The 27,060-nt window shown below is 52.4% G+C and overlaps 1 protein-coding gene across 1 annotated transcript; it reads right to left on the reverse strand.

Moving 5' to 3' along the window:
- Positions 1-1,754: 1,754 nt before the first annotated feature.
- On the reverse strand, positions 1,755-25,434 carry XKR7 (XK related 7). The gene is made up of 3 exons (XM_024559253.3): positions 24,851-25,434; positions 4,352-4,554; positions 1,755-3,102 (listed from the first exon to the last, which is right to left on the reverse strand). The coding sequence occupies exons 1-3, from the start codon at positions 25,432-25,434 to the stop codon at positions 2,147-2,149; spliced, it is 1,743 nt and encodes a 580-aa protein (XP_024415021.2). The 3' UTR covers positions 1,755-2,146.
- Between the last annotated feature and the right edge of the window lie 1,626 nt (positions 25,435-27,060).

Below are 27,060 nucleotides of genomic sequence, written 5' to 3' on the forward strand. Positions count from 1 at the left end.
GGGCAGATCAGGGAGGTTGGATGGACCCACCAGGGGGCGTCTGGGACAGCCTCCGGCTTCCCCCACCACCTGTCACCTTGAGGCCGGTTCCTAAGGCTTCTTCGGGATCAGGGAAGTGGAAGGAAGAGGGGAAAGCATTCTTTGTGTGTTGGGGGAGGGATGCACACACCATCTCGGCGTGTGTGCTGGGGGTGAGGTGACTTGTGTCACAGGTGTGATGTGTGCTTCTATGTGTGTGTGTAATGTGGGTGCTCCTGTCCTCTCTGCCTTTGGGGTCACCCTGCACCCTGAGTGTGGCCCCCTCCCTGCATCCTCAGCCAACTCACTATCGCCCATCACTATCTGATGGAATGGCCAGGAGTCTGGGACCTTGTGAGACTAGTTGCCACTCTGGGCCTCAGTTTCCCCTCTATAACCTAGGGAGGCTGACCCAGAGAGGGCTACATGCTCCTCTAATTTGCATAGTCTAGGATTCTCATGGTCCACCTCACGCCCAACCCAGGTCTGCATCTGGCCTTAACATCATCTGCTGTGCCTCTGCGGTGAACACACCGTAGTTGGCATGGGGGAGTGGGGACGTGGTGGGGGTGTTCTCAGCTCTGCCTAGAGGCCTTGTTCCCCACCTCCACAGACTGCCTACTCCCACGCTCCCCACTCTATCCAAGACTGGCTGTCCCAGGTGGAGAAGAAGAGCCCTGGATGAATGACGTCATGGGCACCCTGGGATCTTTGGGACGTGGGAATGGACCACAAGTCCTGGAGTGTTGGGCAAAACAAAACAGTTTCCCAGCTGCTGCCCAAGGGAGCCACATCTGCAGGGTGGCTCGGAGCCGAGATTTATATCACGTCCCCAGAGCTCCTTTTTTATATCTGGAAGCCAGTCAGCAGTTGGAATGTACTAGGGGTTCCCAAGGACAATGTCCTCTAGGGACGATGGCTATGGGCCAAGGCGGACAGGAGGATGGAACTCCTACGAACCCCAGAAATCTAGAACTGGAGTACCTGTTCCTAGAATACCCCAGTCACGTGGGGTCCTCGAGGCCCTCCCTTGCCACGGTGGCAGGGGCTAGAATTCCCCAGGGCACAGCAGCAGGGCTCCAGTACACTCACCTCACAACAGAACCCAGATCGGTGACTCCCCAGGACATTTATCAGCTCAGTGTTCTAGGACTTCATCCAGAACTGGGAATGTCTCCCTAAGAAGTTCCTCTGCTACATGTGCTAGAACCTCATCTATGATCGAGCCCAGATAGAGTACCTTCCTAGACATTTTATCTGTTGCATTCAAGACCTTTTTCTACAAGACATGTTCTGGGTGCTCACCTAGAACAAAGCAAGGCTCCTGGAAACATCTCACCGCAGGTGTCCGGAACCTCCGCCATGACAGCCCACAACAGAGGCTGTCTCTGGAGGAGTTCACTTGGGGAACATGCTGTGTGCTCTGGATCAAGGGTTTCCACCCCACCCAAGTCTGCTACCCTTCATGTTTCAGCCAGCCTGAACCCCTCAGATGTCTCAGCGTTCTTCCTCCCCTTCAGCTCTAGTACTCTCTGCCCCCCACCCCCAATTCCCCACCCCACCCAACTCCCTTCTTTAATTCCTTTCTGGCCCCAGGCTCCAGACCTTAGACCCACAGGAACTGTACCCACCTTGTCCACCAGATGCTCCCACCTCACCCCACATCTTCTATAGCCTCCTTCATCCTCAGAGATCTCCCACCACAGAGGCACCCCACCCCCACCACCCCTCCTGGACCCCAGATAGCGCCCCTTCTCTGACAGGTCCACCACAGGTGACGCATGGGCAACGCCGGGCAGGGGGGCGGGTGTGGGGTCCCCAGCACCAGAGGTGGTAGGGAGGCCTTCACGAAAGCAGGGCAGCTCATGAGGAATGTAGCACCAGTTAATTCCCTGGGCCCTGGTCCAAGGGGGGCTTAGAAACTGGGCCATAGGGCTTAAAACATAGCCTAGGACTGGGGCCTCCACCAGGCTGCCCCTCCCCTGAAAAAACCCAATGGTGGAGCCACTCTACCCTTGTACCAACAGACTCACTTCCCCGTAGCCTGGTGGCCCTGAAATTCCAGGCTCAACACTGTGGTGGATGTGGGAGGAGCCAAGCCCGTCCCTGTTGCGGGGGGAGCTGTGGCCTACACTGTAGTCTCATACTCCAGCAGCTCCTGGGAGGTCCCCGTGCTCCGGTACTGCAACCGGGGTGTGACCGGTGAGGCGTACTCCAGCGCCAGAATGGTCTTCCGGAGCCGGCGGTCAATAAAATGAGCATCCCATGCGGGGTACTTCTTACGAGGCAGGTCAATCCGAATGACAGGCCCCTCTGTCCGCAAGGTGCGGGCCACTGGTGTGGGAGGCAAGCCGGGCCGCACCTGGAAGACAGGTGGTGTGGGGGTCCCTGCACGCTCACCCCCCACTGAGGCCCCATCCCACTCAGCGCCTGTAGTCCTCGGCAGGGACCTCGGGGGACTTGTGACAGCGTCGGCTGGTGGGCCACAGGGCTCTGAGGCCTCAGGGCAGATGCAGCCAGGTGCCTGGGGACCCAGCATGGGCCCGTTGGGGTGCAGGAGGCAGTAATAGACGCACATGAAGAATATGCCCAATGCGAAGCTGGAGGCCACCACACAGACTAGGATGAGGGAATGGAAGTCGGTGGAGAAGTTACGGCTTGAGTACCAGAAGCCCGTGAGTGCTGCGTTCTCCAGCAAGACAATGCAGTAGTAGAGGGTCATGCGGCGGCGGCTGCGGCCCTCCTTGACGTTGAACCAGCAGAAGATATAGATGATGCCCACTACCATGTTGTAAATGATCTCTTCCCACTTGGACATGCAGAAGTCCGTCTCACCCTGGATGACCCAGAAAGTCATGATGCACCAGTGGGCCACGATGAAGATGCCGAAATAGAGCTTGTAGACGCTGGCGAAGAGCGCAAAGGCCAGGCTGCGGGCCGCGATGGTGAACAGGTGCCACAGCACCTGGGCCACCGCACCCTTATAGGACAGTGGCCGCTTGTCGTCTCGAGAGTCCCGCAGCACCTTCTGGTAGGAGGCCAGCGTCCAGGCGAGGGACACAAGTGAGGCGGAGGTGGAGAGGGCTGTGGAGACAGGGTGGGGGCGGGGTGGGCTGGGTTAGGGGTGGGTATGGGTTGGGGGCTGGGTAAAGGGGAGGGTTCTGGGTCAGGAGCTGGGTTCTGAGGCCTGTGAGAGAAGGGTCTATAAATCAGGCAGGGTATGGGGAGGGTCTTAGTGGGTGGTCTTCAAGACTGATGATGGGGGGGAGTGGGGGCAGTGGATGGAGCTGGGTACTTCTGCAGGGGTAGGAGCGTAAAGGGAAAGGAAAGGTGGGTGATTTGGGTCTCTATAAGGGTTAGACCCAGGTCCCTAGTATGGGACTGTTAGGTCCAGGGGCTTGGTGGAAAGGTGGGAAATTAAGGTGTAGGACTCTGGGAGTGGAAAAGGAGGTAAAGAGTTGGGGGGGGGGGGTCACAATTAGGGCATGGAGGAGCCAGGAGTGGAGTATTAGAAGCTATAGATAACCAGGATGAGATTGGATTGTGAGGAGGGATGGGAACCTGAGCACAGCTGAAGGGCTGGGAAGAAAATCTAAGGTAGCAAGAGCTTTGATGGGGGCCCAGTACCTGAGAGGTGGTGAGAGAGTCTTTCAGGACATTGAAGGTGGGCTGGGTGGAGTCTGGGTGGGAGGAGCATGGGGAGACAGGGGATGTGGCCTTTCTCTGACATGAAGGAGGTTTGCCTGGCCTGTTGGAGTTAGGGAAGGGGCGAGGTGGAGGTGAGTGCATGGAAAGAAGCTACACCTGGGAGGGGTTCCCAGGGGCTGAAGAGCAGTGAGAGGGTGGATGGCCCGGGGGTCCCAGGAGATGTAGGCTGGGATCAGGGAAGTTTGGAGAATGAAGGGGGCAGGGGAGGGCCTGAGGTGTGGTGATGGGGTCAAGGGCCTCTTTGGACTTGGCAAAAATGGGGTCTGGTCTGCCCTGATAATAGGAAAGGGTGGAAGGGCCGAATGGGACCTGAGAGGAGGCGAAGAGGTGGAGGGGCCAGGTCTCTTCCAACACTGAGAGTAAGTGGGCCATTGGGGAGGCCCGGAGGGTGGTGAGAGTAGAAGGGGTAAGGCCTGCACAACCTTGACAGTGAGTGGGGAGGGGTGAAGGGGTGCACAGGCCATCCCCTAGGGGGCTTGAAGCGCGGGAGCGTTGGCACGTGGGGCTGTCAGAATACCGAATACTGAAGGTGAGTGAGCTCGGGTTGGGGGTGGGAGACTCCGTCCCCGGAGCCCAGAACGAAGAGGGCGGAGCGGGCAGGAAGGGCGGAGGGAGCGGGGCTCACCGGGCAGCAGGTCCGGACGACCGCCGCGGTGCACCAGGAGGCTGAGCTGCAGCACAAGCTGCGGCGCGCTGCGCAGGAAGGTCTCCAGAAGACGCAGCATGCTCACGTCCGCGCTCTCGAACAGCATCCGCCAGTAGAAGTGGCGCCGGAGCCGTTCCCCACGCCAGCGGCTCTGCAGCCCCAGGTACATGGTGCGCAGGTACCTGCCGGAGGGACGCGGAGCTCACGCTCAGGCACCCACTCCCAACCCGCCCCTTGCCACCCAGCAAACGCAAAGGGCAAGGGCGGACGTGTGTAGCCCCGGGCAAGTCACTGACTGCGCCGAGCCTATTCCCACAGATGTAAAATAGGCATTTTGAAAGGATCAGTGAGCTCCTTGGGGCTGTGGTTGGGGAGCTCCCAGTGGGCTCCTAAGCTTAAAGCAGTGACACGAAGTAAGTGCTTGCTTAGGACCCCATTCTCATCAGCATTATTCCTCTGGCACACTGGGGCCTGCTTTCTTCACAGGGTTCCTGGCACCCTGTCATTTTTTAATCCCCATTTTATAGATGAGGAAACTGAGACCCAAGATCACACAGCTAGGAGGCAGTGGAGCCAGCATTCACACCCAGGCAGCCTGGCTTCAGGGCTCACCCTGTAACCTTTAAGCAACTCTGCCTCTCCCTGTATGCTGTAAAGACTTCGCCCACACAAGGAACAGTTCCTGGTGCCAGCCCCCAGTTCTGTTGCCACCAGCAGCTTCCTGGCCTGTTCCCAATCCCACCCCTGAGTGCCCAGTTCTCCCCACAGGGCACCGGGAAGCCCCTTAGAGATGCCCTGGCATTTGAAGCTTTGCTGCTTCTTCTCACGTCACTTCTCCCAACAAACTTCCTGTCTCCAGCTACTCTGCGCAGGTCAGGTTCCAGCTCACAATGCTCGCCCTCGCCACTGGGCTTTTGCAACAGTCGTTTGCCTGTCCTGTCCCCCACTCCACTCCAGCCCCCAACCGGGATAACTTTTGCTTTCCCCCCTCAAGGCTCAGCTTATAAACATGACTCCAACCAGAAGCCTCCGCTGACCACTCTCCACCTGGAATAGGGGCTTCTCCTCCTACACTCCGCCTGGAGTGCAGGCTGCCCTCCAACCCAGCCCTGTTCACAGTGGGCTATAACTGCCTGCTTATGCATCTGTCTCCCCAAGGCTGTGAACTCTGTGGGAACGATCAGGTCAGCCTGATAACTGCTGCATCTTCAGTTCGTAGCACACAGTCAGTGCTCCCTCAGTCTGTGTGTTGGCTGGATGAATGGATGTGTGAATGCTTGAAAGTTCATTTCCCTGAATGAGAACCCGGTAGGGGACAGGGAAGGGATCCTGAAGTCCTGAGTTCAATTTCTGACTTTGATGTGTGATCTTGAGCAAGAAGACCCTCTCTGAGCCTTAGTTAGTTAGTCCCTGCCGAAGTGGCTGTGAGCATGGAATGGACGAGAAGATACTTTGCAGCTGTAAGGTGCGGTGTCCACTGGGTGACAAGGGACCCATCCACACAGATCTCTGTGTCTGATTTCCCCTCTCTGCCCTGGTGCCTTGCCCAGCAGCTCCACCCCGGCTGTTGCCGTCACAGACACTGGCCCCCCCAACCCCCAGATTCCCTGATTCATGGGGCAGGCACGCCCTTTGTTGAAACCAAAGATGGTTCCTCTAGAAAGGATCTCCCCAGAAACCAGGGGAGAAAATCCCAACAGATTCAGTGCCCCTGTTGCTGGAATCACAAATAGGGGAACCAGGGATTTCCCAGATACAAAGTGCTGGACTGATCAGCATGTGGTTTGGAGGCCAATGGCATTCAATTGTGAATTGTCAGCCCAAGGGAGGAACACAGTGCTGCCTGGAATTTGGGATCAGTGGACGGACCCAGAGTTTCCCCAGTGAGTATCCTGGTCTCAGTGATGGTGTGACTGTCTCTGGGCCTCAGTTTCTCCATCTGCCAACAAGAAGGATGGGTTTGATGACTCTGGAGATCCTTTCAGAGCTAATGTTCTGGGATCCAAACTCTCTCCTGAAAATGTGGCTGGAAACATCCCATTCAGGGCTCTCCTCCCCATCGCCGGTCCCTCAGTCCAACTCTCCCATCCAATGCTGAAATGCCTTTAGCGATTCCCAGCCCTGTGCATTTACACTCCCTGCTTGTACACTCTCATGGCAGGGAGTCCCCACCTCCTGAGGCAGGGCCTTCCGCTTCTGAGCAGCTCCACACAGTTTGTGTTTCTTTGATGAGCAGAAATTTGTCTCCTCGTAACTTTCATTCTCTGGGCCGCTACCTATCCCCCACATAAGGATCCCTGGGCGGGCATCATTCATTTACATAGCAAGTGTATTGTGACCACTAGCTGTGTGCCGCATCCTGTGCCCTTAAGTGTCTCTCACTCCCATGGGAAGGAGACAAGCTAAGAGCTGAAATAGATGCTCTAAGATGCTGTGGAATCCAGAGAAGAGATGGGTAACTTTAACTGGGGGTTGAGGGGGATCAGGGAAGACTTCCTGGAGGAAGAAACATTTGGTCCCAGTTTTAAAACATGGGTAAGTGTTTAAAGGCACACAGGAGGTGCAAGGGCATTCCAGGTAGAAGAAGCAGGTGAGCAAAAGCATAGAGGCATGACAGAACACGGCCTTTTAGGGGAATGGCCAGTGGTTTGCAGGCCTGGAGGGGAGGGTTTTTATGCACAGGGATATAAGAAAACTAGAATTATGAAGGGCATCAAATTCTGGACTGAAGAGTTCATAGTTTATTCTAAATTTGAATTCTATTCCAGAGTCAGGGGTGATGTGATAAGCTCAGTGGCTTAGAAAGCTTGCTCTGGAGGCTGGCTTGGAGGAAAGCCAGGAGAGGCTGGAGTTTGGTCCAGGCGTGAAATGACAGGGCTGAGCTAAGGCAGGGCACAGAGGAGGGGCAGAGAACAGAACTGGAGATAGCCAGAGGTGGGGGGGGGGAGCTAAGGGAGAGACCCAGGTGGCCCCCCAAGCTCCTGAGGGCCCAGAACACCGACCACTTTCCCAGCCTGCATCTTCCCCAAACCCAGTTCCCTTTCCCATTCCCATGGCTCTGGCTTTGAACAGGAAGGAGAGACCAGCTGGTCCAACGTGAAGGGGCCTGGGGAGTTGGGGGAGGGCGACACCCTGGAAGTTTCTCTCAGGCTGGAAGACCATCTGTTTCCTGGCCCTGGTCAGCATGAGGGAGGCCCTGGCCCAGCCAGCATCCATCACCACCTGACAGGCTGCCTGCCCACCTCCCCGCCCACTCCTGCCAGCTCCCAAAGCCCCACACCCGCTAACCACAGACAAAGGACTCACCCAGCCCAGGACCACAGAGGGCTAGAGCAGGGAAGGGGGAGGGGAAGACAGAAGGCCTCTGAGACCCAAAAACGTGGGCTCAGTGGGGAGTGCAGGCAGATCGTGTGGTAGTCTGGGGCTGAAAGGGCCGGGGTTCAGCAATACTCTGCCTGCTTTGGCAAGAGAACCAAAATCTGCGGCTGCTCCTGCCAGCCATGCTGCATGCTCACTGCCAAGGGCCTGCAAGGTTTTTATGGGCCTAGAAAAATGTTTGAGGCCTGGAAAAAGAAATTGGCTCTAAAACACAGGGAAAAACTGCAGAATCAAAATTAATAAATGTTTAATTAAATGTCTGCAAAACAGAACATGATACCAGGCAGTCAACGGCAATTTGGCTTTTATCTGGTTATATAGAATATATGTTTGATGTTTGATACAGCTGCATTTTAATATGCTTGATAGATGTGGAGGTCTTAAAGCGGCCCTGCCCAGGACATGCACCCTGGTTTCCCTGAACCTCAGTTTCACTTTCTGTAACAAGGGGTTAGCACCGCCCTCCTCCCCTACATCACAGCTCCTGTGGGGAGGACCAGGGAGGCAAGATGGCAATACATTGCATTTGTGGGAGCTGTGCAGCCCTGCCCTGGATGCTGTGTGACCTTGGGTATTCTCTCTGCCTCTCTGAGCCTCATTTTCCTCCTTGTTGTGAGCATTTGTAAACTGCAGAGGGATGTGCACATGGTTGTGGGGGGGGGGGGGGGAGAAGGGGGAGGAGCATATGCTGGGTAGAGGCATCTGGCTCCTCCTTCACCAAGCAGCCTCTCTTTAAACCTCCTCCAGGAAGCCTACCCCATTCCACTCTGTTTGAAAGGAAATTGGAAGAAATTGATCTTCACCACAAATGGGACTGATACCACCTCCAGAAAAGGAAGTTCTGTCTCAGGGGAAGGAAGGCAGCCTTGGGGGGATGTATTTGCTCTCCCCCAAAATGCATCCCCAGTCCATCCATTCTCTCAATGCCACCACCCGGGTCCAGGCCACCGTCACTGCTGCCTTCTCGTCACTGCTGCCTTCTTGGCGGGCTCTCTACATCCACACGGCAATCAGTAGGGCATTCTGAAAACCTGTCAGAGATGTCATTCTCCTTCTCAAAACCTTCCGAGGGCCACCCACCATACTTGGAACACAAATCCTAGCGTCTCCCCTTGGCTTGCGGGCCCTAAACCCTCTGGCCCGGCCTATTTCCCCCTCCTCCTCCTAAACCACGGTTTCATTTGTTCTCAGCGCTCCAGATACCCCCAGCCTCCTCGAACCCAGCCGAGCTCGCTCCTGACTCAGGGCCTTCGCTCTTGCTACTTGCTCTGCCTGGAGCACCCCGTCCCCAATCTTCCTGTGGCTGGCTCCTTACCAGCTCCTGAGTCACTTTCTCAGAGTGGCCTCCCTGGTCACCGGTCCCATGTCAGCCCCTCTGCTCTCACAAATCACTCTAGTCTATCATGTTGTCCTCCCTTATTTTCTTAACATGCACTATAAAATGACCTTATGTATTAACTTACGCATTTGTTTTTCTATTTTACCACTGTGCTCTATTAGGGTGGGGACCTTTTTTGGTTTGGTCACAACCACTGTCCTCAGCATTAGCCCATCCAGTAGGCACTCAATAAATACATGTTGAATGAAGAAATGTGTTTGCAGGTGTCTCACTCCAGACCCTGGAGGCCCCAGGGCTGCTCTGCCTGAGTGTGCATAGAGCCAGGACACATCGAAGGTGACTCCTGTCCTCACTGATTTATTTCTGTCCTTATTCCTCCAGGAAGCCTTCCCTGACTTTCTTCAGCCTGGTTGGGCCCGCCAAGTTTGACAGCTCCTGGCCTTATACTGCCTGAGGCCAGTGTGAGCCCGAGCCTAACAAACCTAACAGACAGCTTCTACCACTCGCCTGTTTTTCAGGCGAGGAAATAGAAGTGCTCAGAGGCCTATTTGGGATCTAATTTGCCGACTCCCAGCCTTGTGCTCAGAGAAGAAGAATGTTTGGGAGGAAACTGGAAGAACAGATAGTGTGTGCTGTTGAAGGGGGGGATGGGAGCAAATAAAACCAAGTCTAGAGAGGAGAGAAGCCAGCAGTTAAAGCGTGAAATCTTTGCACTCAAGGATCCAGAGAGCTGTGCCTTCTGGACCCTGTCGCTTCTGTGAGCAGCCAGCAGGGTCAAGAAATGGACACAGCTTACTTTCTTCTCCCAGATGTGGCTGCTTTTGTGACCCAGAACTCTCCCAGCATCCCCTAGGGCTGGGGGGCTCCTCCTAATGGGAAAGGAAGAGGGGATACATATCCCTGAGAAGACAGGAAGCTTCTGGGCCCAGTGTCTGGGTCACTCTTTCTCTCTCCTGTTCTTTGTTCCTGAGTTGCCCAAGTGTCTGGTACGAGGTCAGGGTTTCTGGCCAGGGCCTCCACCCACATGCAGATGGTCCGACCTGTGTCCAAGCTGGACCTGTCCCTTCGTCTACCCTCAGAGCCTGAGCCACTGTCTCTTCTGTCTGTGGCTCAGTTTAGCCTGTTGTGTCCGTCCCTTGAATGCAAGGTCAGCCTATTTATTTATCTGTTCCTTAGTTATTGTCAGTCAGTCAATCAATTTGTCTGTCAGTAGGTCTCAACCAGGACCCTGGGTCAGTCCAGTGGCCTGTACCTTGGATTGTGGGTCACATTGTCTCCTAGATACTATGTCCATTTGTTAGTCATCTGGCCCAGGATCATGTGTAAGCCTGTCTGTCTGCTCTTAGAGGTCGGGGATATCAGTCTGTCTACTGCTTGAATATCAGGATAGCTTATCTGTCCTCTTGGATACTGGTCTGCTTTTCAGTCTGTCTTTCTGTCTGTCTCTTGGATACTGAGTCTGCCTGTGGTCTGTCTATCTGTCAGTCTCTTGGCTGCTTGGTCCATCTGCCGGTCTGTTGCTCAGCTCGTGGCTAAGCGAGACTGCCAGTTTTCCGGCTGTCCTCCCCTGCCTGCTCATCCTCTCCCCGACTCTGGGTCTCTCTCTGTCTGTCTGTGTCTCTCACATCCTCAGCTCCTCCATCTGTCGGTCTCGGTGTTTCTGAGTGTGTGTTCTCGCCCCTCTCCACTCCCCCTCACACTCTGGGCCAAAAACACAGCAGCTTCCAGCGGTGCCCCCGCTCCTGCTCCATCCAGGAACCCCCCACCTTGCCTCGGCTAGCTCCTGGCCTCCCCTGTGGGCCAGGCCTGCAAACCTCTGGGGATGAGCAGGGTGGAGCTGGGAAAGCAGGGCTGATGGGAAGGAGCAGGACACCCCACACCAGCTGGGCCCATCACTGCTCTGTAGGTCTGTAGGGGACAGTGAGCAGGTGTTAATGATACTGTTAATAGCTTGTATTTATTGAGCGCCTACTGTATGACCAGCTATGCTAAGCCTTTCTATACATATTGTTCATTCTTCACAGCAAATCTTTGAGGTGGGTACTATTATTATCCTCATTTAACAGATGAAGAAACTGAGACCCAGAAAGGGACTCAGCTGGTAGAAAGTCACACAGCAGGTGAGTGCCACACCTAGGACTCAGACGTGGCTCTTCATGGGCCCCCGCCCCAGAGAAGGTGCTTCAGTCTCACGGAGGGTGTGCAGTGCCCACCTTAGGCAGAGATGCCCAGGAGGACCCATGTTAGACAGAGATGGACCAACAAGCTTTGCTGGGCATCGTGAGCGGTTAGAGAAAAGTGTGGGAGGGTGACAACAGTAATTAGAGTCAGGAGACCCAGGCTCAAGTCCTTTCTGGGGAAGTCCAACCCCTCTGGAGGCCTCAGTCCTCCTCCACAGAATGGGCCCAAGCGCCCTGGTTCTGGCCTCCGCAAGGAATTTCCATCAGGCCCATCTCCACACCCGTCCAATCCTTATAACCTTAAGGCCCAGCATCTGTGTCCTGAGCCCAGGTACTTCTTTCAGCCCTGATGTCTCCACTCTGGTCCCAGCCAGCTAGCTCCAAGCCGTGGCAGCCTCCCTCCGCCCTGGTTGGTGCCTTCCTCACATCCTTGTGCTCTTTGACCTTATTCTTCATACAGCAGCCTGAGGGATCCTGTAGTCTCAGATCAGCTCGTGCCACTGCCCACTACTCTTGGGACAGAATTCTTACCATGACCTTTGAGGCCCAATGCAATCACCTCTAACACCTCTCTCCCCCTCCCCCGCTCTCCCCACCTTCCGCCTCTCCAGCTGCACTGACTTCGCTGCTTCCTGAACACCCCAAGCTCATTCCAGCCTCTGCTTGGAAAGGGCTCCCCCAATCTCTGACAAATTTTCATTCTTTCCACCTCAGTTCAGTATCATCTCCTCAGAGAGACCCTCCTAGGTCCCTTCCCAAAGCACTCTGCTCACCCCTCTGGCCACTTCCTGACATGTTAACCTGTTTTCTCAATAACACATATAACAACCGGAAATGGTCTAATTCACTTGCTTACATATTCATCATATGTCTCCCCAGTGGTGCGGTGACCATGGCTCTCCTGTTCTCTGCTATGTCGCTAGTGCCAGGCATATAGTTAATGTGCAACATATACTTGTTTTCTGAGTGAGTGAATGAATGAAGAGTGTGAATATACTTTATAAGCTCCCAAGAAAGGCAGCCAAATGCAGAGAGAAATAACCCAGGCGTGGGGGTCAGGGAGACCCAGGTTCAGGCTCTGGCTCCATCACTCACTGTCTGTGTAATCTTGGGGAAGCTGCTTCCCTCTCTGAACCCCTCGGCTTAATGCCCACCTTACGGAGTAGCTATGCAATCAGTAAGTAGTGGTATAATGTAAAATGCGCAGCCCAGTGCTGGGCACGCGACCAATGGGAGACCGTAAGGAGTTTCCTGACTTTGAGGCCCCAGCAGGAAGAGGAGGCCTTCTCGTTTCTAGTTTAGTGCCTGGTACAGCTGCAGTCCACTCGTAGGCTGGCTTTCCCTGGTGCTCACTGAATCTGTCCAGAGGAGAGGGTAGGTCAGAGAAGTCCTTCTGGGGCAAGTTCACAGGGCAGAGTCTTCTTTGGGGTCTTTGTCTTCCTCCTGAAAATAACTGCCACTCGTCAAAGACCTTCTGTATGGACTTTGCTGGAATCCTCACTGCAGCCTCGTGAGCTTTTGTGGGCATGACCCCCTTTTTCCAGATGAGGAAACTGAGTCTCAGAAAAGAGAAGGTTCGTTTGACATTTACTCACCCAGCATTTCTGAGTACCTACAATGCGCCTGGAACTGTGCTAAAATGCTGGTGGACACAGTGTTGAACAAGACAGGCCCGGCCCATCCGTTACTGTCTGTGGGGGAACCTGGACGTTAATTAAATCAGCACATAAACACGGAACAACAAATATATTCCGTGGGTTCCTGACCTGCTGCGAACAGGCTTCCACACTCCAGCACTGAGCAAAGCAGGGTTACTGCAGGAGAGCCTGGCCCAGCTTGGGAAGGGGGTAGCAATCCGAGAAGGCTTTCTGAAGGAGGTGGCTAGTAGGCCATCATCTGAAGCAGGCACAGGAGTTAACCAGGTGAAGGCAGGAGGGAAAGAAGTTTCTGGCAGAGGAGCAACATGGGCAAAGGTCTTGAGTTGGGAGGAAGCAGTAAGTGGTCAACATCACTGTAGCTTCGAGGAGGAGGTAAGAAAACGAGAGATGAGGTGGGCCGTGGAGAAGGATTTGGTCTTTATGTTAAGATTGCTGGGGAAGGTTTTAAACAAGGGAGGGACAGGGTTAGACAGCACTTCTGGGTTTTAGAGGCAGTACTCACTGTGGGGAACAGACTGGAGTGAGGGAAGCAAGGGTGGAAGGCGGAAGACCAGTTCCCAGGGGAGAGATGAGGATGGCCCCGGAAGGTGATGGACTCCAGAGACATTTAGCAAGCATTTGGAGAAGTGACTTGCCCAAAAGCATCAGAGTTGCATCTTAAGGCCGAGTGGCTAACTCCTCCATTTCACCACAAGACACAAAGCAAGCTGAGCCAGGCCCTGGGGACCCACATGCCGCCTGCGGGTTTTCTGTGCTACCGCATCTGCAGTGTGGCCCAGGAAGCTCCTGCAGGGAGTGGCTCTGAGGCCCCCTGCCCATCTGCTGGCCCCTTGATGCTGAGCACTCCTGCATGGATTCAAAATAGGACCTTCCTGGTTTGGCAGCCAAATGAGTCATAAATGCCAGCAAAGAATATGACTTTACACGTTCGGTTCCCATTTCATGTGGTGCTGGGATTGGGGCTGCCTCCCTCCTCCTTAGCAGCCCCCTGGAGAGTCATAGCACCTCTTTTTTTTTTTTTTTTCTTTTGCTGGGCTGAAGCCAAATATTTCTCTGCCACTAATTTTAGCCTCGGCTGAAAAGCTGAGACCCTGTCCTATCCAACCCACCACCAGCCGCACCCAGCCAGGGCCCCTCTTTTTGCCCAACAGCTAAGCAGGCAGTTCCTCTCCAGCAAAGCCTTTGGGACCAGGTTCCCACCTATGTCTTTCACTGTACAACTGCAGCCAGATCTTCTCCCCTCTCTGGCCTCACTTTCCCCATCTGTGAAATGGGTGCAGAGCAGACTAGAACCCAGGATCCCATACTCTAGCTCAAGACTCTCAGTACCCCTTTTTCGTCTTTCCTGATATTCCTTGCAGAGATGGGATGTCATGAGACAGCTGGGGGAGGGGAAGTTAGATTCCACTCCTCTGGTGGCTTTGGTCACCTAGGGGAACTTGTAGTTCAAGTCAGGGAGAAAGTATCTCTTTTATCTGTCCCCAGTCTGGGTGTGAGATCCTAGATGACAGGGGAGCCAGGCTGATATCCTTAGGAGGGACTCTGGAGAATGACTGAGGGGTGCCCTGTCCAAAAAGGCAGCTGCCCCTCAGCTCCAGCTGCTTGCTGCCCTGAGAGAATGTGAGCCTCGTGGGGCTGGAATTTTAATTTTTCAAGAATAGCTGGAAATTGCCCTGGCTGGTGTGGCTCAGTGGATTGAGCGCTGGCCTGCGAACCAAAGGGTTGCTGGCTCATTTCCCAGTCAGGGCACATGCCTGGGTTGCGGGCCAGGTCCCTGGAGGGGGGTGCATGGGAGGCAACCACACATTGATGTTTCTCTCTCTCTTTCACCCTCCCTTCCTCTCTGTCTAAAAATAAATAAATAAAATGTTTAAAAAAAAAGAAGAGCTGGAAATTAAGACATTTATGCAAAAATGTCATCCCAATTTGGAAATGTTGACAACTAATTTTAAAAATACCATATGAATTAAGAAATTATTATTCCTTGTTTTAGGTGTGGTAATATTATATATTTTAAAAGTCTTTCTCTTTATTTTTTCAAGATTTTAATTTTTAACATATTTTTAGAGAGAGGAGAAGGGAGGGAGAAAGAGGGAGAGAAACATCAACGCGTGAGAGAAACAGGGATCAGTTGCCTCTCGAGCGCCCCCAACTGAGGACCTGGCCCGCAAAACAGGCATGTGCCCTGACTGGGAATCGAACCGGTGACCTTAGGGATGCACTGGAATACATGTGAATGCAATGATATGATGTCTGAGGTATGCTTCAAAATAACATGGAAAGAAAAGAAATGGAGGGGGGTCTAGACTTGTGCTCTCCAACACATATACGTCCTACACTAGCCACCAATGAGTATTTACATTTACATTAGTTATGATTACTTAAAATTTAAAGTGTAGTTCCTCTGTCACACTAGGCACATTTCAATCACTCAATAGTCATGTGTGGCTAGTGTACTGTAATGGGGAGTGAAGATATAGCCCATTTCCATCACTGCAGAAAGCTGTCGTGGCTGGAGCTGGCCCAGATAAAGCAAAGCTGGCCAGGGTGCAGGTACATGGGGGATCCTTATCCTGTTCTCTCTACTGTTATACATTTATGTTTTTCCATAATAACAAGTTTCATTAAGCAGTAGGGGAAAATACTGTGTAGGCCCAGCAAACACATCCTTGGGCTGGATTTGTCCGTGGCTACTGATCTGCAACCTGTGGTCTGACTGTCAAGCATCATAAAGCTCCCAAGTTAGATCCACAGACTCTTAAAACTGTAAGGGGCTTTAGAGATCATCCGGTTTATCCTCCGGTCCCACCTGGGAGAGCTGCTACAGCTTTCCTGCCAAAATCAGCCACTTCTGTCTGCCCGCATCTGTGGTGTGGAGTTCCTGCCCTCGGGAACGGCCCGCTCTGCTTCTGGGCAGCGTGATTGTCAGAGTGTTTTTGCTCCTATTCAAACAGACTCTGCCTCCCTTTGACCTTGGGTCGTCATCTGTCCTCATACCACCTCTGGGGCCTTGGAGCAAACCTCCTTCCTTGAAGGGGGGGAGGTCAGTGGGGGAGAGGTAATGAGCATTAGGGCCCCCCATTCCCCTGTCCCACTCCCTACCTTGTTACTAAGCAAGTAGGATGGGCTGCAACTTGGGCTAATGATAACAGTAATTAACATTTTCTAAGTATATAGTATGTGACAAGCCCTGTGCATTCATATTATCTCCCAATATCTTTACAAGAATCTTAGGAGGTAGATACTCTCATTATCCCCACTTCATAGATGAGTCTAGAGCTCTGGCTGGTGAAGTGATTTGCCCAAGGTCACACAGCTAGGTTGTCACTGAGTCATGAGCTGCACCAGTGCCTCAGGCCTCGGCTACTCTGCTATCTTGTCTGAGCCCTGGGAAAACTCACCTAGGATTCTCAAACCTCCAGCAGGACTTTACAGAAGCGGTAACTGAACCCCAGGCCATGAAGTATGTTTTGCTCGAGATTCTGATTTCAAAGATTCTATTCAGTTCACACAAACATTCATTGAGCACCTACTGCATATGAAGAATTTTATTTCCTCCATCCCTAAAGTAAGCCACACCTGCATCCTCCTAAAAACTCAGCCCAGGGTTGTTCCTTTTACATCTTACACAAATACAAATGCATTGCCCTCAGCTCACATTCGTCCACGACAGTTTGAAAGCCTGTGGATGTAGGCCTAGTAGCCCTCAGTGCTGTGTCCACAAAGGCAAAGGGCTCCCGCACTGCCTTAGCACCCCCTACGTCAGCCACAGATGCACAGCCTGCTTCAACAGGCTTCAAGTTCTAAAAACCTGCCAGAGCTGGCTGGGTACAAGGCCACCAACAGCAACAGAGGGTCTGCTCAAGGCGAGTCACCGTAGGGGACAGAGAGAAGAAAAGACGAGACCTCAACTCCACAAGGGTTTGGAATCTGATAGGAGAACCAGGTTGGTAGGAGAAACAGGTGGGTGGGCAGACGATCACAACAGAATGTGATCGGGACTGTGAGCCTGAAGAGAAATGAGTAACTGTGCCTGGGGGAAAGTCTGAGGGGAAGGAGCCAGAGTGTTGACGGTGGGTATTTTATATTGAAATCAAAATGTAAAACTATTCTTCTGATTGATTTTCCTCTTCGCAAAGCAATATGTGATTAATACACTCAACTAGTGGAAGGCGGTATCACCTGGTGGTCACACGCGTGGGCTTGGGAGCTGGGCTGTATTGCTTCAGACCCTGGCTTTGCTACTTACTAACCAGGAGGCTGTTAACCTCTCTGTGCCTCAGTTTCCACTAACTCAATTAGTGTGGGCTAGCATTACCGGCTTATAATACAGATGTGGAGAGCATGTTCTGTATATTAACTTAATACACTTCCACAATGGCTATTTGCATAGGGATGTTATTATCCCATTTCACAGAGGAGGAAACTGAGGCCTAAAGAGGGTGAGTGACTTGTCCCAGGTCACATGGCTCATTAGTGGAAGAGCCAGAGTTCAGACTCCACGATCCTTATTCCTCCTCACCGCACTCCCTCCCTGGTGTGATTGTTGTGAAGAATGATCTAAGTTTCTATAAATGGTAGCTATAATTTTCAGCAATATCCGACTTTTTAATAACAGGTGCATGTATGCATATATTTCTTGGTTAATTAAAAGCCAGAGTAAAATCTTCAGGCTGTACCAGATCTAATTAGTAAGTGGAAATCTCCCCTAACCTCACATCTTCACCCCCAGAGATGAGTGGAGGGGAGTCTTCTTTAGATCTTTTCTGTGCTGCCTGAGGTTTCAACAAAAGTGTACTGCTCCTTCATAAACAAAACAGCAAAGCAATTTCCATTTTTGCAAAAAAAAACCCCAACTTTTGCCTGATTGAGGAGTGGGAGGTCAGAGAGGCAGAGGGTGGCACATGTTGGGTTTATTCAGGGAAGGCTTCTCAGAAGAGGTGGCATTTCAGTTTGGCCTTGAAGGATGTGCAGAATTCCACTGAGAAGAGAATGGGAAAGGGGGTTGCTGGAGGAAGGACTGCAGGCAGTACTCAGAACTGAGAGGGAACAGAGTGTGTGTGGTTTTGCGGGGCAGGGGTGGGGGCATGGGGGCGTGGCTAGAGCAGCAAGGAGAGGAAAGAGCAGGAGGCAAAGGGCCTGAGCCCACGCTAAAGCATTTGGACTAGCTTGAGGGGGGGGGGGGGGGGCGTGCCAGCCTTCTGGCTTCAGAGAGGCCGAGTCAGAGCTGAGCTTTAGAACTATCATTCTGATTACTGGTAGAGGTGGGATGGGATGGGTTAAGTGGGGAATTGGAGGCTGATAGGATTTCCCAGGGGAGGAATTACGAGGCCCTAACACAGGCAGGGCGATGAATGGAGAGGCCAGAGTAGATCCCAACCCATCCTCCTTCCTCTCCCCAGGGACCTTCGCCCTAGCTTTGGGTTCAAAGCCATTTCCTGGCAGCCCTCCCTCCTCCCCCCAAGGCTTCTCCTGTGTGGTCTTTATAGATCAAACAGGGGACGCTGGGCCCAACTGCCGCCACTGTGTCTGTTAGGAGCAGCTCTAATGGCCTGTTGCTGCGGAGGGGCGGGGAGAGGAGAACGGTGGGGTAGGGTCATGGGGAGGGGTCTCGCAGCTGGTGCGTGGTGAGGCTGAACAGGAGCAACCCTGCAAAGTGAGAGCAGGGAGGAACCTTGTGCGGAGTCACGGAGTTCAGGGACTTGTAAGCATGTTTCGGCTGAGGGACTGAACAAAATCTTAGGCAGGTAACCAACATATTAAAAAAGAGAAACTCAGAGATACTCAGGTTGAAATGATTGTGAGAGGGCTGTGAAATACAACAAAACCATAATGGAATACAACCCCTGTCCAATTTTATAAATAATAACACACATGGTAATGGCTAATGAGATTTGAGCACTTTCTGTACTCCAGGCACTGTGCTAAACACTATCTATATTAATTTGCGACTCCCTCAAGCCACAGGCGATAGGTGTTGCTATTAGAATGTCTGTCCGTTTCACAGATGAGACAATCAAGGCTCACATGTTATGCCATTTGCCCAAAATCACAGAAAGTGACAACACAGAATATGGTTGAAACCAGAATGGGGGATCTTCACCATTAACTGTCTGGCTCCAATAGGGAAATTGACCAGAGAAGGAAAGATATCAAGTCCACTCTGCCTGAAACTGACCCCCTGCCCTGGTTGCTGCTGGCATGGTCCAGCCCCCACCTTTTTTCACCTGAATCATGGGGAAGCCTCCTCATGGGCCTCCAGGTTTACCCTGGCCTCCCTCCAGCCTATTTTCCGTCCAGCAGCCAGAGTGCACATTGTAAAACACAAGTCAAGCCCCTATTCCTCCCCTGCTCATATCCGCCTGGGCTCCCCGCTTCATACATCGGGCCCCATGTGATCTAACCCCAGTCAGCGTGTCCACCATCATCTCCTACACTCTCCACTTCTGCCACACAGGTCTTCTCGCTCTTCTCTCCCCTTTGCCTGGAACGCCCTTCCTGAGACCTCCACACAGCTAGCCCTCACCTCATCCAGCCCTCTGCCCACATACCACCTCCTCCCAGAGGCCTGCCCTGACTACCTGATCTCCAAGAGCCACTCCCTCTTCGCTGAGCTTCTGTAGCCTTCTGCCCTGTTTCAGTTTTTTCATAGCCCTTACTGCTCTCTGATCCTTTATATTTTATATTCTGCATACTGAAGGTGCCCCAAGTTTTGCCACCCCAAAATATGCGTTTTGTAATATTGATTTTAAGCTGGCTATTAAGAAACAGAAGACTCAAAGAAACGTTGACCCTCCTCCTTACCCGCCTAAAGGAATTCGCAAAGAAAAATTTGTTTCAGGAAGGGAATTCACCTGAGCACATGTGAATTAAGTGCTGCAGACAGGGAGAGTCAAACAAAAATCTGTTCACTGGGTTCCCCTCTGTGTCCCGTTGTTCCTGGGTGGCCCAGCAAGAATGTGTTTACTACATGCTGCCTCCCCGTGAATTACCTGCTTTCCCTTTGAAACCCCAGGCCTCTGCCTCCCTTCTCCTCTGTCCACAGTGGCTTAGAAACCTCAGCTTCCCAGTGGTTTTCCCATCTCCTATCTTACGGCATTCCCACATGTACACCTGTGATAAACTTTGCACACTTTCTCCTGTTAATTGATCAAATTTGATTACTCACCCAGCTAGAGGAATTTAGGAGGTGGGGGGGGTCGTTTTTCTGCACCTGCCTACAACACAATGCATATTATATTCTGTTTGTTTATTGTTCCCCTGCACTGGATTGTTGCGCTCCACGAGAGCAGAGACTTTGTCTTATTCACTACCCTATTCCCAGCATTTCACACAGTGCTTGGTATACAGCAGGTGCTCCATAAATATTTGCTGAATGAATGATTGCAGATTAAATGAACAGCTGCCCTGTCCTTATGGCTTCAGGGGCCTTGAAGGCCCTCTTGCTCTCCTGCCCCCTCCCTGGCCACCTGCTCAATGAACAAACCTCCTTCTGCAGAGAACAAAGCCCAGGCTGATGGCACTAGTCACTGCCAACGGTTCTGAATACTTAACAATGGGGCCAGCCCTTTGCTAAACCCTTGGCACACATTATCTCGTTAAACCTCCAAACAACCCAAGGGGTATACCATTATGATCTCTGGTTTACAAGGGATGAAGCTCAGGGAAGGAGATTATATGGCTTGTCAAGGTCACATGTAGGAAGTGAGAGAGGATCGGGATTTGAACTGAGGATATTTGAATTCAGAGTCCACGTTCTTAACCATCAGTCCAAGAATATGGCTTCCCACAGGGGAGACACAGAGCCTGACTTTCACACCAAGCAGGTTGCTAATTCCTTTCAGAACTCTTGAGTGCAAGGTTCCTGAGGAGGCAGAGGGAGCAGTGCTCAGGCTTAGACAGAGAGGGGATATTAGAGGAAGGTCCTTCAAAGCCCAGTTTCCCTCCCTCCTTCTCTATTCTGGGGTCCCCAGATCCTCCTGACTGCCTGGGAGGAATCCCGTGCCGGGATCGTCTTCCACTAATTGGCTTAGCAAACCCTGCTTATCTGGGCAAAGCTGGAGCCCAGTGAATTCAAGATTAGGAAAAGCAGGATTCAAGGCTTACTGCTCTGCTGCCCACAGGGTCAGAGGAGACCTGGTTAGGACTTTAATTGGCTTAACAGCCCAGAGTGGCTTAACAGCTCAGAGGGTTGGGGCGAGGGGATGGGAACACAGGTTGGTGTCCCGCCCACAGCCAGCTTCAGGTCTCACCAAAGGATCTGCGTGCTCTTCTCTTGGGGGTTTGATTGACCTCGGTGCACAGCTATTGTTCTAGGAACCCCCAAAGCAGCCAGCGTGGTGGTGCCAGGGATGGAGCTTGGGAGTTGGGCAAAACGGGTTGGCACCTCGCCTCTCCCCCACTTTGTTGGTGGGCAATCTGGGACAAGTTACTTGACTTCTCTGAGCCTCACTTTTTTGTCTGGTACATGGGTGTACCAATTGCCAACAGAGGGACCGTTTCAGGGTAGAAAGAGATGTAGTGCTTTGAGCAAATTGTGTGGGGCCAGCTGGGACACAGGGGGTATGTGGTACCCACGAACTCCCTCCCCTCATCTTCCTCCTCAGAGCCCCCATTTTGTGTTTAAAATAATCATACCAACCCTGGTTTTGCAGGGTTGTGTGGGAACAGAATACGAAGAGACCCTTATCAATTGTAAAGAGCTAGACCAGAGGTCAGAGAGAGGAGAGTCCCACAAATGTGTTCTGTTTCATTGACACTATTTTTAAAAATCTTAATTGGTAGTGGAAAATGGGAAGAATTCACCAAAAATAAAAAATAAAAAAATCCCAATCCATTTCTCTTAAGAAATCAAGACTTGACAATATCAGGTCCACAATTTCTCATGGCCCTGTCAGCTGGAGCCAAGACCCTGCTTTCCCCATAACGTCCTCAAGACTGATGACCATGTACCGTCACACATCTGCGTTACCCGGCTTCTCAAAGTGTTTAAGCTTTTGATCCAGCATCGTACAAGTGTGAGCAGTTGCAAGATATCTTTACGATTGAAATTATTTTGCTCAGAACTGGGGGGTGAGATCAGGAGGTGAGTGACTGGCCAGTCTCCTGGCTTTGACCCTGGAGAGCTCACACACGTCTCCTTCCTCATCACCCCAGGTTTCACCACTCAGAACATCTGTACCAAGTCCTGCCGAGCAGGGAACATGTTCACTGTGGGGACATTTCATGTGGTAAGCAAGCCTGTTGTGCCAACATTGCTAAATTTCTAGGAATGCCAGCCCTGCCGGCTTCTCTATATTTTGTCTGGGTTTTCCTGCATTTACCCAGACCCTCAGCCATTTTAAAAGCCAAAGTTTTCGGGACAGGTGCCCAGAGGTTTTAGCTCTGATAACTAGACCCATAGTCAGAATTACAGAAAAGGGAAGGTTCATAACGTGATCAAATCTAATATTTTCATTTGACTTATAGGGAAACTGAGGCTCAGATGTAGGAAAAGCCACATCCAAGGCTACCTAGCAAGCTAGTTACAAACCTGGGAGGAGATATAAAGCTCTTGATCTACTGCCCCTAATCCAGCACTTTCCCCACATTATACACTGTCTCCCCAGCCTTGCCCTCACCGTCCAATTCCCTCCCTCTCCTTTCACATTCTTATCTCAGTTCGGCAGAAGCCCTGACTTTCTATCATCCTGGGATCTTGGGATCTCAGAGTCATAATTCTTTGAGCTTGGGAGACACATTAGTGGCAGAACTGCAGGGTGGATGAATTGAACTTGAGCTTTGAAGGCAGACTCTTGAGTCCCAGCTCTCCTACTCCCTAGCTGTGTGACCTTGGGCAAGGATATGCCCTTTCTGGATAAAATAATTGTTATAGAACTGTAAATGAGGGCTCCGGTGCCCCTAAAGTTTAAGTAAAGTGATCCGTATGTGACCAAAGGGAATGGAGCTGGACAAATTGGAGCATGTATACCCTGTCTAAATTGTTCCAAGCCAGATACTACTAGATTCCTTTTTAAATTTTTTTTAATTATTATTTTTCAAGAGATGCCAGGAGTTCTGGATTTTTGAAATACTATGCAAGCCAAACAAAACAATTCCAAGGACCATTACTTTGCCATCCCAATCACCTTACTTTACAAATAAGGGAGAGTGAGAATAGCTAGCCTTTCAACCTAAGAAACCATGGAGCTGAGTGGTCCCTCAGCTACTTCCAGCCACTTCCCTGAGGTACCCCCCCCCCCCGGCTCTGTGGTCATTTTTTTGTCCTATTTGAGGGAAATTCGGTTTATATTAAAAAAAGAAGTATCAGTTTCTTGCAAGTAGATTCTGAAAAAGGGGAAGAGAGGGGCTTGAGGTAGTGAGTCGAAGGGCAGTTGGTCCATTTTAGGCTGAAGGGAAAGGGGATGAAGATTTGGCTACCAAGAATAGGAAGTTACCATTTCAGAGTCTAAAAATATCTTTCACCATCTGTCCACTCAGGCACAGGATGGTAAATGTAGATTAGTTCCTGGATGTAGGCATGAATATTTTTATGTGTCAAGCTAATAATAATAACACTACTTCGTGTGGATACAACTTCAGTCCCCTTTCCCCCCAGGATAGCTAAATGGAATATACACATTAATCTAGGCAAGGAAGAGATGGGGAAACCAAGGCAGTGAGAGCTTTGGCAATGCAACAAGGGTGACACAGCAAGTGAGCAGCTGGGACAAACCCTGGGTGTCTTGTTTCCAACCCTCAGCCCAGATCTAAATCTCCTGAGTTAGGCAGAATGAATTAACAAGTAGCAGAATAAATATAAGCAATAATCACCCATTACATCTCTACCGTGACTTTTTCTGTGCTTTTCCCACATCTATGATAATCATAGTAATCTATTACATCCTTAAACATATTGCAGTTTGCATGGCCTTCACACAGACCTGCTCTCACCTGACCACCCACCAGGCAAGAAAAATACGATGGTAGACAATGAAGTGAGGAGGAGGGAGTCTCCCACAGTGCACAGGTGAGGACACTTAGTCTTGGAGGGAAGAGGGGTTTTGCCTAAGATCATATAGTAGGCAAGTTCATTCTGTCAGTGTGCAGTAGAGCCTAAGCTACTAGAGCAATCCTGATTCAAGGGGAACCCTAGGTTCAGAATTCCCCCTGTCTCCAATTAACTCAGCTCAGCTCAGCAGGCACCCTCAGACTTGGCAGAGGAAGTAGGCTGCTTGTACAAAGCCTCAGTTTTGTCTTATTGTCCTGGGATTAAAGGGCAGCCAGTGGCCATCTAATCTCAGATTCAAGATCCTCAGTCCCCTTGGCCTTGCTGAGGTAGGGGCAGGAGGTGGGCACTGGGGGAGTCCTAAGAAACAGGAGCCAGACAGTTTCTCAGCTGGGTCCAGCACACCCTTTCCCAAAAGTCTAAAAAGTTTGGGCGGGATATTCGTTTAGCCGCCTCAAATTCCATGTTTCTCCTTGGAGGTTAGGCATGGATTGCAATTCTGAACTGAGGTCTCAGAGCTGGGAAGGACTTCTGAGCTCTCTCCTAAACCCAGGCTCAGCATTCAGGCAGGAGGGAGTAGGTCAGGGCTGGAAGGAGCCCTGGAGCTCTGTTCCAAGCTTCACATGCAGCCTCATCAGCCAAAGGCCCTCCTCATTCACACACTCCTGAGAATTTCTTTCTTTCTCTCTCCTTGCTCCATCCCCTCTCCCCTCAAAGGTCAGATTAGAGAGTATGGCACTTGGGTTGGTCCGAGCTTGAGGGCAGAGGTCAAGGAGGAGCTGGCAGAGAAGAAATCAGAGCTGCATTGGGGTGGGGCGGGGTGGGGGTCAGGACACGAGGGGTGCCTAGAGAGGTCAGAGGAGGGCTGGGGCGGGAGGCAGCCCTTCTCCACCCCCAGTCTTTGAAATCAGCTCCCTCCACCTGCGCTTCTCCTACCTCCAGACCTGGCCGAGCTGCAGGAGGTGGACGAGAGTCTGCAGCAGCCAGACGCAGAGGCGGCAGCAGCGGCGGCGGTAGGCGCTGGCCGAGGAGGGCGCGGGCCGGGGACCCAGTTCGGGGCTGCCTTCTTTGGTCCGGAAGGCGGCGGCGCTGTCCTTGGTGCTGACGGAGGGCCCCACGATGCCGCTGTCCTTGGTGCTGACGGCGGGTCCCGGGGCACCCGCCGGCTCCGTGTAGTCGTAGACGAACCAGCGGAAGCTGAGCAGCTGCACTACAAGCGAGGGCAGGAGCACGAACAGCAACGTGAGGCCGAAGTAGGTTCGCTGACCCTGCAGGTAGTAGGAGGCCGCCAGCCACAGGTCCGTGGCGCCGTCGGAGAAGAACACGAGCAGTGCGCACAGCACCCAGCAGCAGTCCCGCATCTCGTAGCGCGGCCCGGAGCCTCCCGCCCCGGTCACTCCGGGGGCCCCGGCTACTGTCGCCGCCTCCCCGTGCCCGCCCACACTGCCTCGGGCTCCCCCGGCTGCCCCCTCCGGCCCCGGGCCGGCCGCGGCGGCCGCTCCATCAGACTTCGCGGCCATGTTGGCGGAGCAGGAGGCGGGGAGCGACTTCCGGGAGGCGGAGGGGGTGGGGTGCCGAGTGGGGAGGACCCTATGCGGGTGGCTCCCGCCTCCTCCTCTTCCTCCTTCTCCTCTTCTTCCTCCTCCCCTCTACTTCAATTATTCATTACCCTGGGCGCCGCCCTCGCCCCTCCCCCACCCCGTCTGGGCAGTGGCCGGATCGGGGAGCGCCCCCTGGGAAGGGAGACGCAGAGGGGAGGGGAGAGCATCCCAGGTCACCCTCTCTTTCCTTCCTCAGAGGTGTGGGGCCCCAGCCACATGCTCTCTGCCTCTCATCCCCCCCACCCCACTCCACTTCCTCCCTTTCTCCTTTCTTCACCGCGCCCCTCTCCGTCCACTCCTCTTGCATTTATCTCCTCTGTTTACCTCCAATGACCTGGGTCTGAGGAGGGTGGGGGACCAGGAACTTGAAAGGGGCTGCTTAGCGGGCACCCCAGTAACTCTTTAGCAATCACTCCGTGCTAACAGGCCACTTATTAGTTTCCAGAGTGTTCACACATTGTTTCATCCCCTTCTTGATCTTGAGAGGTCCCTTTTCTCGCTGTCTTTTTCTTACTGTTTTGAAGCTGAGAAAACTGCAGCTCTGAGAGTTTGCTGTCTCTTCCCCACTCTCCCCTCTTCCCACTCAGGTCCCGCCTTCATCTGGCCACAGCCCTGGTAGCTAGGGCCAGGGAAGCGGGCAACATGGGGCTGTCCTTGGTGCTGATGGGAGGAAACACTCAGTGGAGGAAAGGGCGAGTGCAAAGGCCTGGAGGCCTGAGACTGGAAGGCATATTTTCAAGGAAGTCTGGATCACAGATCCAGGGAAGTGGAAAACTAAGATAGGTGGAGCTGGAGAGTTCTGAGGGATGAGATCCTAAAGGGCCAGAAGATATGCTTTATCCAGGAATCAAATGGGGTGCCACTGCAGAATTTGAGCAGAGGGTAATGTGATCAAGTCGGGATTTTGAAAGAAGACCCTGCAGCTGGAGGAAAGAAGTGCTCACAGTGAAGTAGCCTGGGGATGGAGAGACCAGATGAAGAATGTAACAGTAATCCAGGAGAGGGGGTAGTGTCTCTCATACATCCTGGATAACCCCAGCTCCCCACCCCCCTCGCTCAGAGTGGATATATCGGGGCATTTATTATACACTCATATAGCAGTCTCTTTTTGCTCAGGACTATTCTAAGCTACTATTCTAAGGACTATTCTAAGGACTATTCTAAGTTCGGTCCTATTGCTCAGGACCGAACAATTACTAACTCATTTTATCTTCACCGTTTGTGAGATAATTTGCCTTTTTCCTCCCATTTTACAGATGAAGAAATTGAATCTTGGAGAAGTTAATTCATTAGTTTGGAGTCACACAGTAAGTGCTGGAGCCAAGTTCAAACCCATGGACTGACTCCAGAATAGGTTTTGCTACCTCCCAAGGGGAGGAGGAGAGCTAGGTAAGGTGGGGAGGGAAGAAGAGGGGAGGAGGGGCGGCCTGAGGACCAACCTGCCTCAGAGTGGCAGAAAAGGGAAGATGAGGGGAGGCAGCTGCCCTGGGTCAGGAAGGAGCGGCCCTCTGCAGTTGTGCAGCTCAGCATCCTGTTCGTGTCCAG

Source organism: Desmodus rotundus, chromosome 6 (genome assembly GCF_022682495.2).
Source record: "Desmodus rotundus isolate HL8 chromosome 6, HLdesRot8A.1, whole genome shotgun sequence".
Taxonomy (NCBI): domain Eukaryota; kingdom Metazoa; phylum Chordata; class Mammalia; order Chiroptera; family Phyllostomidae; genus Desmodus; species Desmodus rotundus.